The sequence below is a fragment of the Phoxinus phoxinus genome, assembly GCF_949152265.1.
Source record: "Phoxinus phoxinus genome assembly, chromosome: 16".
Classification (NCBI taxonomy): Eukaryota; Metazoa; Chordata; class Actinopteri; order Cypriniformes; family Leuciscidae; genus Phoxinus; species Phoxinus phoxinus.
Window position 1 is genome coordinate 13,639,064 of NC_136891.1, and position 17,043 is coordinate 13,656,106.

At 40.7% G+C, this 17,043-nt stretch overlaps 1 protein-coding gene across 26 annotated transcripts in view; it reads left to right on the top strand.

The window, feature by feature from the left end:
• ptprk (protein tyrosine phosphatase receptor type K) overlaps positions 1–17,043 on the top strand; it is a 182,926-nt gene that overhangs the window by 113,333 nt on the left and 52,550 nt on the right. For all 26 annotated transcript variants that reach the window (XR_013800614.1, XR_013800615.1, XM_079639051.1 and 23 more), the window contains one exon: positions 10,654–10,956. Coding sequence is in view for 24 of the 26 variants with exons in the window: in XM_079639051.1 (XP_079495177.1) it covers positions 10,654–10,956 (303 nt within the window). In the remaining 2 variants the exon portion in view is untranslated. The remainder of the gene's footprint in view (positions 1–10,653; positions 10,957–17,043) is intronic.

Genomic DNA, 17,043 nt, shown 5'->3' on the forward strand with positions numbered 1-17,043 from the left:
TTGGAATTTAAGAATCAGTATTAGTTCATCAAACCGAGAATTGATTGAGATTATTGATTAATCGAGACGTCAATATTGTCAGCCCAGCCCCACAGCACATGTTTCTCTTTGTTATACACACTTATAATGTTTCAGAAGGAAGCAGGATTCTGTTCTCAACAGCATTAAACTGCCATGACGGGTGAAATAGAGCGATATTTAGCATCTGACTCACGTTGGTCAGAGTTTACAGTCCAAACACGAGCCACATCTGTGGATGTACCATAAACAACTGCTGTTTAGAAGCCAAATCTGGGATGATAATAAAGGGCTGATGGTGTCATATTTTCAGGAGCGCACCCTGTCAGATAGGTGTGCATCTGCTGTGTGTGTGTGTGTGTTTGTGTGTGTGTGTGTGTGTGTGTGTGTGTTTGTTTCTTAGCTAATGTACACGCCATTAGCAGACTGCAGCATTGATTGTCTTGAAATTTATGAAGCGCGGCCCATTACAGACCTCTCTCTCGGCCGTTTTCTCTTTCCCTCCTGCCCACAGGGAGTCTCACTTGTGGTGTAAAAGCATAATTAAAGCTAACCAGTATTGGATCTTTACCCATGATTACACTGTGCTGGACATGTGCGGCTCCCTGAGTAATGGGATTACTGGAAGTATGTGGGCAGACAGTCTTTGTGTTGGCCAAGTATGCTAGATGAAACCTGTCGATGAAACCTATAAGGTGGGATGAAATAGGCCAATGGACGAGGCCGTATTGAATGCCTCTGTTCGAGAAAAGCCATCCATCGTATCAGCTCGCACATTTATCGCTAAGATACGGCCGGTCCGATAAACAGCCCTTCAAAATTACATTCACATTCCCTGAACCTCCAATTTATAGCAATTAAATGAAAAGCCTCCTATTACTCTGATCTCTTTCTCTTCCATTGCTCCATTATGTGGACTTGAGGATAAATTGCCTTCGTGATCAAGTGTCGCCCCTGTAAACCTCTCATTTATACACACACGCGCTCTCACCCATCGCTGCTCGTTTATTCTGAAGTAGTCGGAGGACGTGTTTGGCGGTTTTAAAGCCGTCTTCAGATGCTTCTGAAGGAAGTGAAGTATCGCTATGTCGCTCGACAGGCAGAGGAGAGATGAATGCTGAATGACTGAAGGGTCACGCTCACATATAGCTTACCTTATCTGCTTTTGTTTCGGCTTTGTTTTCATTGTGGACAAAAGATTAGTTTAACATGGAGAGGTGGGGTAAAGTCATTATTAACAGAGATTCTCAGGGATTTTAGTCCCGTCTGAATGTGCCATCTCAGTAATCATTATGTACAATGTCAGTAAAGATTTACGGTGGCTTTTACCTTCTGTAAATAGGTCAGAAAAAATAACCTCAGGTAATGCTAATCCCGTGCGAATAGACCCGCTGTAAAAATGTATGTAAATATTCCATAATTTCCTGTTTAATAGTAGTTGTCTGCGGTTTTTCAAGTATGGAGGCGCTTGAAAAAGCATTCAGTTGCGTTCTGGGCGGTGGCACAAGTCTGTGGCGAAACTCAAGTGTTTCCCACAGGCCATTCACATCAGAAAGAAGATCGAAAGCACTTGTCAGAGGCACGAAACTTATTTTAGCGTTAGATAAGTACATATTACCAACATAATCCAATCTGTATTTAATTAACATCGTTCGACCGGACCTATAACTGTTTTATAAATATAGGTTATGGGCCCTATTGTAACGATCTGAAACTCAAGTATCAAACGCAAAACGTAAGTAACTTTGTGGGCAGATCCCGGGCGCTGTTGCTATTATACCGGCGGGATAAATGACTCTTGCGCTCGACGCAAATCTAAAATGTGTTGGTCTGAAGTCGCTTCATTATTCATAGGTGTGGTTTGGGTGTAACGTGAAATAAACCAATCAGAGCGTCCTCTCACATTCCCTTTAAGAGCAGAAACACTTGTTTCATGGCGGATTGCTATTATAAGATAATAGCAACGCAACGTGCCACTGTCTTTAGACTAGGTTTTTCCTGGTCAATGGCGGAATTGTTTTCTAAAACTGCAAAATAGCACCAGGGAACTTTTGTGCCGGAATACGCCTCCTCTTTTCGCTGAACCGCCCCCGCGAGCGCAAGTTCATTCCCTAATTGACCGACGTGCGTCTGTGGAGGGAAAAGTCCGCTGTGCGCGGGTGCAAAATAGGAATGATACATGCGTCGGTGTTCAAAGTCAATTGCGCTGGGTGCAAGATAGGGCCCTATATGTGTTTGTGCACGTGATATTTCAGGAAGCAACGCTGTGACAGTAAGCGGTGTGTAAATCGAGTTACCCCTCCCACTTCTGCTAGTTTTACTGAGATCTCGTATCCCGTGCGAATTGGCCATTATTATTTCAGACGTCCTGTGGTAAAATTGCATTACTCCATCTACCCTTGTAAAACAAATCCCGTCCGAATAGGGCTAAAGACAGTAAAGAGAGCGAACGTAATATTATGCGTGAATAAGTTGAATTAGAGCATATATGAACTATTCACGCCTAGTGGACAATAATACCCAACAGCCTATCGTTCTTCCAGTGAGGTTTGTGTTGACAAACACTTTCTTCAGAAAATGTAAAATCACGAAAAAGGCGGATTCTCATTTTCGCCAGCCCTCAGATTAAAGAAGAGAAGAGACTTTGAAGCTCCAGGATTTTCCTCCCATACAGACTAATTCAAAAAGAGCCGATGTGTATTCACCTGCGTGAAGTGGCAGAACAACAGCAAATCGATGGGTCTATTCATCAGGTGGCTGTGCCATTGAGAAGTCATTGTGAATGAGATTACCATTGATCTGTTCTGCTGGACGGAGGCTGGAGATGCCACCGCTTTATAACCACACACACAATGATACAAAGCCCTGCCTCGTGGGAAACAATACTGCTTTCTAATCAAATCAATGGCTCTGCTGTCTTAAAATGTCACTCTCTGATGGGCTTGTCGGTAGTATGTAGGAGTTTTAGTTGATATAGTAAACTTGCAGTGTGTCGCTGCTGAATCTACAGTGCGACAGCAGAGTGGTGTGAGTTTGCAGTCTGAATTGACTGACCATCACTACATACATCAAACACAAGAAGTAGACTTTCTATCTGTTCTCTGACTGCATTCAAAATCAAGCATACAGCTGGACCTGTAAAAACTACTGCATATGATGCATAGCCGCTAAACGCCACTTCCGTCAAAAACGAGAAAATGAAATTGAGCGAATGCTCTCCGCACATAGTATCGCTTCAAACCTGCTAAAACCCAGACTCAGCCCATTCAGAAATACCAGTTCATTGGCAGAAACCGCTAAACATCACTTCCCTTTGCTAGCAAAATCCTCTATGTACACTGATCCAATCAGAAGACACAAACCGAGTCATATGATTTCAAGATGAATTACGGCGTGTGTATGAGCCAGTTTTGATCCTATTTAAAGAGATTTTTAACTAAACAAGATGAAGAAGTATGATGAAACCTGTGGTAGCTTCAGTCACTGGCGAAAGGAAACGTCGTCAGCCTCATCATTTGCGAGTAGCATGTAACACAACAGTGTTTTCGTGTGCTGCTGTAACTCTGACAGAAACAGACATAACCTACATTAAGGAACAGCTCTATTCCACCCACGACAAAGTGAAACTTTTTGCAAAACAAAAAACTAACATGGACTGTAGCAAAAGACCATAGTTAAATACTAAGGAATCGACTAAAGTGACATTGTTGAAAATAAAGCATTTGAATCACTGACTAATAACCTTTAACCCATTGCCATTGAAGTGAAATTACTGAACCTAAACTTAGGAGCCTGAAAAGATGTCAGACGGACTTAGAGGTTTCTGCATCTGAAGCTTCTCATATGCTGTCATTTTTATATATAACAAGTTAAAATATTAAAGAATTGTCATGAATATTAGAATTTCTGAATGGTTTCAGAATAATTATGAATGCATTAATAATTTGAGGCAGAAAAGATCAGTGAGTGGTTTCCCTGCCAATACCGTTGTTGTCGTCAATATTAGTATTCCCTAATTACAGTTGTGTAATCTGAATGACTGAATTGAGTAGATTTGGTGTGTTTGACCTCAGTATTGAAGCTGCAGAAGAACATGCGATCAACGGATGAATAAGGTGTGATCTGACCCGTGACTGTATATAGTCATGATCAGTTCTGGAGGGTGAGGGTGACTTCTGCGCTGCAAGAAAAAAAGATAATGAGTTCATTATCTGTGAAGACATTTGCTTTGACCCTAAAACACAACACAATGCGTAATTACAGGTGAAAACAGGGAATACACTGTGCATTTGTCCTCCGCCGGACTGTACGGGCAGCGTGTGTTTGCGAGCGGGTGACTGGGGTCGTGTGCGGTGCAGACGTGGCTGAGGGAAGTGTGCTTGCATTTGATCATGGAGTGGCTGATCAATAAAGCTTTATTACAGAGGAGTAATGCTTTAATCTAGCAACTTAATGCAGCTCTCCACTTGTATTGATCCCAGCTCAGAGAGACAGGAAGAGGGAGGCTGGTAATTGTTGGCAGGAAAAATGTTATCTGTGTGTGTGTGTGTGTGTGTGTGTGTGTGTGTGTGTGTGTGTGTGTGTGTGTGTGTGTGTGTGTGTTCTGGGTTTGATGGGCCGTACCAAATCAGAGCAATTCATTGCTGTTCACCACTACGTTTTATTGCTCGCTTGACATTTAAACTGATGGAGGATGTCAGGGATCTATCAGCCTTCAGCTCGCCACTTAAATTCACGTTGGGTTTTTTTTTCCAGCCAGGCTGAATTGATCACAGGTCGTGGGTGTGAATTGGATGCATATAAATTTCCTCTCTCGTGGGTTTTACTCGACAGTGAGTGACATCTCCTTATCGCCACGACGACAGTCGTGCTGCCCCCCCCCCCCCCCCCTGTTTAAGAGATCCATAATGATATGATGACTATTGAGAGAGTCGTTTGAAGGGTTTTAGTGTGTGAATCTGATCAGATGTTGTCTGCACAACAAGATGGGAACAATGGGGAAATTAGTAACTGACATGCTGAAATAGTTTAATAAAAGTTGTGGTTTGGTCTACATTTGAGACGGTTAGCTGAAATAAAACCTCAGATGAAATCTATTTCAATGTGTCAAGTCACTATGAACCCTTAAAAGAGCTACTGAAGTACATTAAATGGCAGACGAATTGTATATTAGTGTTATGAAAAAAAATCTGATCTTTTAGTTTGTGCCCATCATGTTCTAAGTAAAAGTGAAAATAATCAACGAGATAAAGCGCCATTCATTTTTCATTATTTAATTCACTTGATTTGATCATAAACAGACATCACCGCATGATTGCTTTTAAATCTAAAGCATTACGCGGTTGAGTTTATAACCGTCCACAGAATAAAGCGACTCTTGGCGTGACATCAGATTCTGGTTACCAGACGCCCACTGCAGTCTCTGGTGGGTTATTGCTTTATTGGGATTCTGTATGTACAGTGTGCGGCTGTAATCCTGATGAAAAATCTCATTTAATAGAATAAACATCAGGATTGGCGCTTGTACGAGCGGCCGGTCGATTTGAGAGTGTTTGTCTTTCTTTAGAGATTCTTCATCTAATACAATCACAGCTGCAGATACATGCATTTAATCATCAGAAAAGAGCAGCCGGGAGGAGAAAGCATCAGAATGAGCAGAAGATTGGAGAATAATGAGTGGGTTTTAATGAGCCGAACGTGTGTGTGTGTGTGTGTGTGTGTGTGTGTGTGTGTGTGTGTGTGTGTGTGTGTGTGTGTGTGTGTGTGTGTGTGTGTGTGTGTGTGTGTGTGTGTGTGTGTGATTGCAGGCTCTGTGCTTTGTGTTTTAAGCATGGGTTGTGTCTCATCATAGAAGGATCCGATACATGAGCCTGTCAGAGACGTACAAACCCTGTCCGCAATGACTGACACTCACATAATGACTTGTTTTTGAGTTGAACTGGCCCTAGAGACACGTCTTTAGCTATATTATATTGAGCTTTCTCAGTGTTGTTCCTTCTCTCTCTCTCTGTTTTCCTCAGTTGTTTCTGAATAAGCGACGGACGGAGAGACTGAGAGAACGAGGGCTTGCACATCACTGTTATTAGATGTGTGTTGTTGAGAGAGAGCGAGGGGTGGGACGGTTCCTCTATTGCGTGTGACCCCGGGGCAGCGGTGGCAATGAGGGGCCGGCCTGAAGTAAGTCAGGACTAATGTTTGGTCATCCTGCAGGGTCACGGGTGGCAGAGCTCCCAATTAAAACCTCAGAAGACTTTTCTGTCTGTCTGGCTGTCTCGTCCCATTCACACACCAAAAGCCTAACGTTAAACTAGATCAAATGAATTTGCAGACTTTTTAGGCAGTAGCTAAAATCGTCGCTTTTCTAAATTCATCACATCGACAGCCATCAAAGCTTTAGTAACTAATACATAATTTAAAGATTATTATTACTAACAGAAATGTGTTTTTAATTGACCTCAAGATAGCCATGCATTACTTAACCACTGCCTCTGCTTTTTAAGGTGATGATTTTATAATATATTAATTTAAATGCTGTGTATGCTTGTGGGGACAAAAATCAGAGAGCTCAAGCTTTCACAACCAAGCTGGTTGTTATGTTGAAACAGATATAATGTTAGACGATGAGAAATTTAAAAAAAAAAGTATATTAAGTACTATGTACTTATATTGAAATTACTAATTTGATACAATGGACTTATTGTGTACATACATGTTTTTACATTGTACTTATATTTTTTAAATACCTGCATGTAATTACAGCTGAAATTAATGTATGTAATTACATTTGTAATTACACTGTTGACCCTTCCCTTATACCTTAACCCAACCTTAAACTTAACCATACCAGCACACCTGTCCCTAACCTTACCCGTATCACACCGCAATAGCACCAAAAGTGTTTTACAATACAACATGAACACAATAAGTACATTGTACTTATTTTTCGATGTAAGTACATAGTACTTAAAGCCACTTAATATAAAGTGGGACCAAAAAGTCAAATTGCAAGGGGAAATCTGCCTGTGTCAAGACGTTGGACAGTCAACATGTTGTAACATTGTAATGGACGCTTCACATGCAAACATGGGGAACTACTAACTATGTTTTCTATGTCTGTTCTTCATAACTCGTTCCCTGCCATTTGCCAGTTATATCGAGGTAACTGAACAAAACTCCATTCACTAGACTCTCTGGATACCTAGTATCTGAATGGCGTGTACCATAACAATTTGTTTTTTACCATAATGGTGGGAATTTGGCAAAAACAGGTTTGTAAGTCACAGACAAAATGGCGGATGACAGCAAAGCTTATCAGTGCAGTGCTTTGATTGGCTGTTTGTGCTGTCAATCATGTGTCTGTGGTGATGCAGATGTTGTTCTGTGAACACATGCAGACAGGCGGCTTTGACCGTTGATCTCGTGCCTTCAATGAGAGTATCAAATGGAAGAAAGCTGAAACTTTATTTTACATGCAGACACAGCTATTGGACATTGACACTAAATCTGCCTAATGATGCTGGCCTGACAAGCAGAAGAGAAACCGCTTTAGCTATCTTTCTAAAATCAGGACAAAATACCTGTTTTTCTTTGCTTTCCTGAAAATTCATGACAATCATGAGTTAGAGAGAGAAACTGTCACCCAAAGGGATGATGGGAAAGGCTTTGTTATTAATAAGCTCTGAGCAAACAGCCAATCACTGTCCTGTGTTAACAAGCTCCTCATCTGTATTCAGAGCGGCTCGTTTTAATTAGACTGCATGGAAAGGGCCTCCTGAGCTGTGTGTGTGTGTGTGTGTGTGTGTGTGTGTGTGTGTGTGTGTGTGTGTGTGTGTGTGTGTGTGTGTGTGTGTGTGTGTGTGTGTGTGTGTGTGTGTGTGTGTGTGCGTGCGTGTGCGTGTGTGTGTGTATGTGTGTGTGTGTGTGTGCATGTGCTTGTGTGTGGTTTAGTCTTCTGTCCTCGGTGTGGCTCCAGTTCACACGCCACACGTTGATCTCTTAGTTTTCTGCGTCTGTTTTCTTCCCCAGAGTTTTCTTTTCTTGCATCATGTTCTCTCACCTGCCACTGGCGTTCAGTTGATGTCCTACTTACACTGTTTTTCATGTTTACACAGCTTTCTAGAATAGTTGACTGTGATTGGTCAGTGATGGCATTCTGTGAGCAAACGTTGTGTATAATTCAACCCAATCTCACACACAGCAAGATGTCACTGTTTTATGAGTAGGGGATTTCACATGAATTAGTTTGATGTGAATTATTCAAAAACATATTTTTTTTAGGAAAAAAGTAAGCATGAAGCTTCACCCCGTCACTGGGGCGTGAGCAGATCGTACAAAAACATACAAATTAGATTGTATGAATTCATACGAATTAGCCACCAATGTGAGATTGAGTTGTGTTGTAATAATAGTGTGTTGTTTTAGGAAATAAATCAAATGTACTCTCTTATCAGTATTTCATGTTGTTTTGTCTATTTATTTTGGTGAGTAGTCGTGATGATCCAAAATATTTTTCTCTAAAAAAAGAACCGACTAATATTAATATCGTTTAAAGCTGGCATGAAATGACAATTCAGGCGTGTTGTAGATCTTATTGGGGTGAAAAACAGTAAAAACCTCATAATGTTTAATCAAAATGATCTTCCAGACACTACTACCGTTTGATTGTGACATTACTTGCACTTGAACGTGTGCCCGAGACACTGAATCTGCTAAACGCAATAAAGCTAGATCTCAAGTCTGAGGATCATCATCATGTGTCTGTATGTTAAAGGCATTATCGACACACACCCGTGTGACTCGCTGTGAACCATGTTCGTTGTGAAAAGCGCTTGAGAAATACATTTGATTTGCCTCGACTTGTTTTGTTTCTATCGACAGTCATTATAACGTGGACATGTCTACAGTCAGTTTCCTCTTGTTTAGAGTCAGCTCTCTGAATAATAACACATGTGGTTTAATGTTTCAAATTTGTGTCGTCCAGCGCCTGAAGCGTTTCTTACTGCGATAGAAAAACCTTCTGCATTGATGTGTGTGTGTGTGTGTTTCCATGTGTAGCAACAGCTCAATCCTCGACTGCGTGTGATCATATGGTCACTGACCCCACACACTTCCGCGGTCTGGCCTGACTCTGAGGTCAAAGGTCATTTAAGGCTTGGAATAGAGCAGTTTCGAGCAGACGCTAGACATTATTGAGAGGTTTGCTGATTCATGACTGTAAGCAGATTGTGGTTAGAGTAAAGGTCAATGTTAGGGTCAAAGCGCTGCGTGTGTGTATTCACCGCTGCGTGTGTGTGTGTGTGTTTCATGATGCAGTGTGTGTATTTCTGTAGTAATGACACTGACGAACTGAATGGCACAGATAAATGACTCTGTTACAGTAATTACAAACCATCTAGGAGTGCTGTGATGCATTATGGGGTGGCGTTATATGAACCCTCTTTCGCGCTGATGTATTGGCTAATTTAGACTGCATCTTAAAACGTCTGCATCTGTGTATGAAGGAGCCTTTATCTGGTCCACAGGTGCCTCATTTGCTTTCACAACACTTCCCGTCTTCCTCGCGCCGCTCATACCAGATCAGCCTCTCCTTTCCCTTCAGCCTTTTCCGAATTTGTTCATCAGAAAGAGAAATATAAAATCAAATGCTGTGGTTTGTGTGTGAGTTTTCTGGTTGTTTGTCAGTGTGGTCATGTGGCTACTCAAGCAGAGATTAAAACTAAACAAGGCATTTCTATGAATCCTGTGCTGAATGTCTTTTTCTGGTCAATTTTAAAGTTGCTATAAAACAGTAGTCAGGTCTTTTGTTCTGTAGATTATCGAACAAATGTCGGGTTTGATTTGGTTCAGGCCATCAGTTGTCGATTTGATGGAGGTGGATCTGAATGGCAGCTTGCTAGCTTGCCAATTGAAAGAAAGGGGCGGGGCTTAATCAGACTAAATGATTGTAGAATCCTGCATACGTCAGCAGAGAGAACCAGAAGATCCAGTTATGACCGTTTCATTAAACATAAGCTGTCTGAAAACTAAACATGCATGGATGAATCATTCACAATAGAATCAATAACATGCATTTGGAAAATAGATAGGGTGAATTTTTAATTCATGCCAACTTTCATGAGTCAGGCGGCAACAAAATTGACCGTTCACTTGGATATCATGTGTCCACAACTAGCATTCAGCACTCCTAATACAAAAAAAAAGCGATAAAAGTCATAGCAAAAAAGTGGTTAGAGATGAAGTGATATGGCTAGCAATCTTGGATAAAAAGTTCAATAAATCAACGGATCTGTGTCATGTTATCACAGTTTTATTTTGCCTCCAGGACAGTGACAACTTATGAATTACATTTTAAAGGCGTCATAAACTGGATTATTTTTAAATAATGCTTCCTGAGGAAACAGTTTGTTTACATCAAAAATTGTCGTAATTTGAAATTAAAAGCAGTTTTGCAACCCTGTTTTTATCCCTCTGATTTGAACGCTCTGTTTGAAGGGGCGTGTCTGTGTGAGACTTCAGTGTAAACGCCCACCATTGGCTGACATCTTTATATAAAATAAGTATTACATGTGGAACTCTCTTGAAAACTTTTCCTATGTTTTTACTCTGTGTTGACCCGTCTCTCATCCTCTCTCTCAGAACCCATGCGGACGCCCAAGAGTCTGAAGATCGCGGAGACGCAGGCGCGCTACATCGCCGTGGACTGGGAGTCGCTGGGCTACAACATCACCCGCTGCCACACCTTCAACGTCACCATCTGTTACCACTACCACAAAACCCCCAACCAGAGCAAAGCCGACTGCCTGGAGATGGACCCCAAAGCCCCCCGACACGTGGTGGGAAACCTGCCTCCCAACACCAACGTCAGCCTGAAAATGATCCTCACCAACCCGGAGGGACGCAAGGAGAGCGACGAGACCGTCATCCAGACGGAGGAGGACGGTACGACAACTTCAAACACTTCCTTTTACCGCAGGGATTCCCATCCTTACATATAAGAACACCAGAGATATTAACAACCCATAGGTGTGATTAAACATTAAGACATATAAAAGATGTCCTCAAAGAGAAAAATATTTTCCACAGTGAAGCGTACATATAATACATAACAAACACATAGGACATGCAGACTTACTAAGATAATACAATAATAGATACCAGGGATCACAACAGAGACAAGAGCACAACACACCAATGGATGATGTCTCTATACTTTAAGAGGATTATTTATTTAAAGCCCGTATGGCTATAGGGACAAAGCTCTTACTGGTTTAACTGGCCTTTCTGCGCGTATTAAAAATAAAACTACAATAAAAATATGATTTGTTGAATTCCTATAATCATATGTAATTGTATTGCCTTTATTCAAAAATATTTTAATATTTTATATTGAACTATTTTATTCATAATACATTCAATGCCTTTTAATTTCGTAGAATATTGGTAATATCTGTTCTTCCAAACGAATTCTGTTGCGGTTCGACTGAAATATGAACACAACACGGACCAAAGACTTGTAAACGAACCAAAAACAGGACGTGATGTCACAAGATGAGACCCTTAAAAGGGATTCCTGCGGCTGTTTTGAGTCCTTTACACATTTTATAAGCTTTTCACCAGTTCTCAGCTGGTCAAAATATCATCATATGTTTGCACATACAGATGGTACTCAACCAGAATGAGACTTTTACCGCCGCCGTTCCCGCGGCGGTAAAATTGCGGGGGTGTATTTGCTGGCTTTGACCGCTAAGAGGCGCTACAATCGCAGACTTTGAAAAGTGTCAGTTTATTCTCTCTATTGTGTAATCTGCCGCCGCGCCGCGGCTCATTGAGAAGGATTGAAATGTGGTAAAACAGATCAATTCAAGTTAAACATGTAGTTAAATGAATTCATATAATCACAAGACTGAAATTAAATGTAGGCCTAATACATTTAATAAATAATGAAAACATTGCAATAGAAAAGTATTAGGCTACATCAATGAGGCTTTGCAAGAGCAACGTCTCATCAGCGGACCGACGGTAGCGCAGTGGACAACGCAACAGCCCGAGCTTCACGGAGCATCAAACGATGCGAGATCGAATCTCACTAGCTTTGGCTGACAGCGTTAAATGTTTTACCATTCTTGATGCTTAGATGGGTAACTGTTTATTGAAGTCAAGCGTTTTGTTTAATTATCAATGGCACATTACAACATAAATTTGCTACTTTCCAGTAGAGCCGCACAGACGACAAAACTGATGAAGGAAGATTATCAGCCGATCGTGTCAGAAAATGAAAATGACGAAGCTATCTTCAATCTGCTAAATTATTGTTTTGTGAATCATCCACGAAATTGAGATGACTGACAATTGATACCCGCCATAGCAAAGGAAGACATTTTTAAAAACAGATCCTGGACATTTCAAGGTTTAAATAAAGTGTCGGGGGCAGTTTATTTATTTAAAACAGGGTTGCATCGAGTTAGAGTTTATTAAGTAAGAAACAGAATCTTATTCTTGCAACATTTTAAATCTGTATTGCCAAAGAAATTGCAGCTAAATAAACAATTAAAACAGTAGGCTAGTCTACAAAACGAAAATAGTTCAAAGCAACATAAATTAAGATTTTCTTTGCTTCTCTCTCGCGCTGGATCTCTTTTATTTTAGTTTATTTAGTCTCCCTGCACTGCGCGCGCCGGGTCTCTCTCGACATTAAACAAGATTTCAGGGTAAAACCCCATTATACAGCTGATAATACTGATGTCGCTGTGTGTCATCCAGACAAATCACGAAAAAAAACTGTAACATGATTGAGTCTTGCTTCAAACAGAATGCCTGGTTGAATTCACCGTACAATAAAACGAGGTGGATCGCGAATAAGCGCTGTAGGCCTATCTGCTGCTCACTTGCATTCGTTTAGTTGGCAAGAACGCGTTTCGTCGATAGTTCATGTTTAGATAATGCCAGATTGTTGACACACACACTACTCAAACGTGTTAAAATTCTACAAAACCAGTTGAAACAAATGGATTGAACACTTCAACTGAAAGTGTGTGTGAAACCCCTTTAAATACAATAGCCTACATAAAACTACAATATTTATAATTTAAGGGCCTACATTTGGACACATCGAGAGATTTATCTTTAAAAGTATTTTGCCTTTGCCTGGTCATCAGGCTCACTCTGCATATGAAAGACAGAACATTTAACACCTCGTGAACCCCCAACCCCCCACAGGCGATCTGAGTTTGAGACCGACTTAAAACAAAGAGAAGTCGCAATTCACACTTAATTCTAGACATTATTAGGCTAGTAAAGTGTTGATAATGAAATAATTTAATTATTTAGGCTACATGTAGGCTAATAGGCTAATATTTCTGTCATAAAAGTTTATTAATAAACATTGAATTATTTCAATAATTGAAGAAATAAAACGCTACCTCGGTTTGGGCAGCTTTTTCCAAGCAAGCCTAAATACAAACGCATGTTCATTTGTTCAAACGCATGTTCATTTGTTGTCATGAATACAATGTTCAACTCAATGTTAAATTCCACGGGGATCTTTGGATCCTTACAACCAGGGTGCGCGATTTGTGAATTATCTATTATTATTTTTTTATATATAAATCTCGAACCACAGTGCTTGCTGCTGCTAAACTAAATAACATTTATATAATATTTATGAACTTAAATGAAACAATATCGCAACATTTCGACAAATAAATTATCTGATCTATTTTTACAATTTAATTCAGGGCGATTTAGCCTAGACTATAGGCCTACATTTAATTATAGCGAGATTTTCACCCTTGTCCGTTCATCATTGGGAAGCGCTCATAGCTTTTGAGTAGATCTGCACCTCTCGGTTTCCAGATAACATTTATTAAATATTTAGACATTTAAAGGCTTTAGACATAGCCGATTTCTTATCGTGACTGAGCGGAGGAAAGTGGCTTTCGGTTCATTTTTGTGACGCGCAGTTCCCGGAGACATGCAGAGACGACAGATAAACTTTTGAATAAAAGTTTGAATATGAATACAATTTTACAGTTTTGACCGATGTAGGCTAGGCTACTCTACTCTGATCTGTATGACTAAAAAACTACGGAGTAGCCTAACTGGCCTAAGTTATTTTAGATGTCTGTTATGAGAAAAATAAATCCAAATGAACGCGCAGCCGCGTCTGCCGAACACTAATTCAACATGCCAGAATAAAACCCGACTTTAGAACAATGGATAGCGCCACTCGGCGTGGTGTGCCAAAATACTTAATTATAAACTTCAATATTTCATTCAAAATAATCTCAAAACGCTTTGTGACATTTTGAAAGCCGTGCATGCATTAAGGCACTGGAACCATGAACTGAAACTGGTTCTGATTTTATTGTTTGTCGTTTAAACGTGCCTGTTGCATATCTTTATTTTACATATTTTAAATGGTCTATTGGTGAAGTAATTTATAGCATTGATTACTGTGGAGGGAGGGGGGATTAAAATAATTCAGCAGAAGCAGGGATGTTTAGACCAGAAGGAAATCCCCGTTCCCCCTGGCAAATCGCACTTTATTAAAACCATGTTTTACAAACTCTATATGAACCAAAAAAAAGCTATCCTGTATAAAAAAAAAATGTTTTGTTTGTTTGATTGTCTGCATTAATAATAGGCTATGACATGCATTAATAGGCTACTATAAAATGTACAATAATCTTTGTTTGTACGGGATTCGAACCCGTGTCATCCAAATGATCGATACGTAAGTTCTACCACTCGGCCATGAATATACTCATTTAAATATGCCCGGTTTATCCAATCTGTTCCAGAAAAGCGCTCATCATTCGTCTCATTCCTCAGTTGAGTAGTAAACAAATAATCAGCTTCTTTGCACCTAATTTATTTTTGTTCGTTATTTTTGTTATTATTATAATTTTATCACGCTGCTCCCAACGGGCAATAGGCTTGTTATGTCGCCCACCGACGTCTAGGTTACAATATTAAATAAAGGCTATTGTTCTCGTCTCTATTTTAAAATTATGATTCTATTTTTCTGTCCTAAACAATGTTCTATAGTAGCCTATTTCATCTGTTAATTGACATTAACCCCGCTTACATTTCAAAATACGGCAATAGCGGCTGTTTTGCACAATGTCCCTCTGCGCCACCTGGTGGTCATTTCGCGAATGACTTTGAAATGCGACTGGATTATTTTTACCGCGGTAGTTTCGCCGCGGTGCCTGTCGCGGCGGTAATAGGCATTCTGGTTGAGTACCATCTGTACAATGAGCGCATTTAGCCCAGAACACAGCATTGTTTTGGATGTTCGGTAAGTTAATGCTAATTGAGCCAGCACTAAAGGTATAATTTGTGGGGTTTTGGTCCAGACCAAAGTAACCAAGAGATCCGAACTATTGTGCAAGTGTGAACACACCCTTATATTTGTTTTTTCATGTATTATTATTATATTGCGTTTTAAGCAGCATGTTTTTTAGAATATCAATATACTGTGACAGTCTTCCTCCGTTTACAGATGTTTGCGAGAAGAGCTTTAGATTCCGAAGGCTTGTCAGTTATAACTTGTCAGTTATGTTTAGTGGCAGTTCTCAGAAAAAAACTAATCTCAGATTGTTTTGTTGATTTCTGCTCTGAACAGACCAAAGTGTGAATGGCACGGTGAGAAGAATCAGGCCCGTGTGTGTCAGTGTTTGGTAGGACTCACTTCTGCTCAGGCGACAGCCAATGATGTGACCCGCTCATGTATCCTCATGAAATTTTTAAATAATAGTGTCAGTTCTGAACTACAAATCCCACCATGAAACGGTCCACCAGTCAGCGGCCAGACAAATCTCACACTGATCTGCTGAAATGTTAAAGACCAGCTGACTGACAATACATCCAAATTATCAAGAGTAGCATTGGCCCATTTAAAATGTTTACATGATTACGCTGACAGTTAAAGCCTCTTCATGCAACATCTCTCTCATGGAGAAACAGATCAAAACATGCCAGGAATGTATAAATATAACTTCGGAAGATGAGTGAGGCAAATAATTCAAATGAGGATAAAGGCAGGGATATATTGAACACAAGCGCACCTGACAGTCATAAGTGGGTTAGATGCTGTGATTTCTTGACACATCTGGGACGTGCACATCGCTTGCAGAACTTTTTCCGTCAGTCACCTTGACATGAATAATGTTGCAGCACAATAAAGGCCACCGTCAGCGGCTCCTTGGGCAAACCCAGGTTGAGGAACACCGTTTGTATTCATCTGCGTATGCAAATGATTTCTGAAGCGATCGTTTTCTTGTTTTGATGAAATGACACGCTCCTACCAGTGTAACACCATTTCTGCCCCTTTCTTTTGTGTTGTTGTGCTGATTTAGCGAGTGTGTCTCCCAGCCAGGTACAGAATTAGCCTTGTGCAATCAGAAGAGTGTGTGGGCGGAGTCTCTCTGCAAACGCACTGCACTCGCAACCAAATCAATCAAAAATCAAAGCCAATCAGAAGAGCTTGTTGGTGGAGTCTCTCTGTAAGTGCACTGCACTCGCAACCAAATCAATCAAAAATCACAGCCAATCAGAAGAGCGTGTGGGCGGAGTCTCTCTGTAAGTGCACTGCACTCGCAACCAAATCAATCAAAAATCACAGCCAATCAGAAGAGCGTGTGGGCGGAGTCTCTCTGTAAGTGCACTGCACTCGCAACCAAATCAATCAAAAATCACAGCCAATCAGAAGAGAGTGTGTGCAGAGTCTCTCTGTAAGCGCACTGCACTCGCAACCAAATTAATAAAAAATCACTGCCAGTCAGAAGAGTTTGTGGGCGGAGTCTCCCTGTAAGTGCACTGCACTCGCAACCAAATCAATCAAAAATCACAGCCAATCAGAAGAGAGTGTGTGCGGAGTCTCTCTGTAAGTGCACTGCACTCGCAACCAAATCAATCAAAAATCACAGCCAATCAGAAGAGCGTGTGGGCGGAGTCTCTCTGTAAGTGCACTGCACTCGCAACCAAATCAATCAAAAATCACAGCCAATCAGAAGAGCGTGTGGG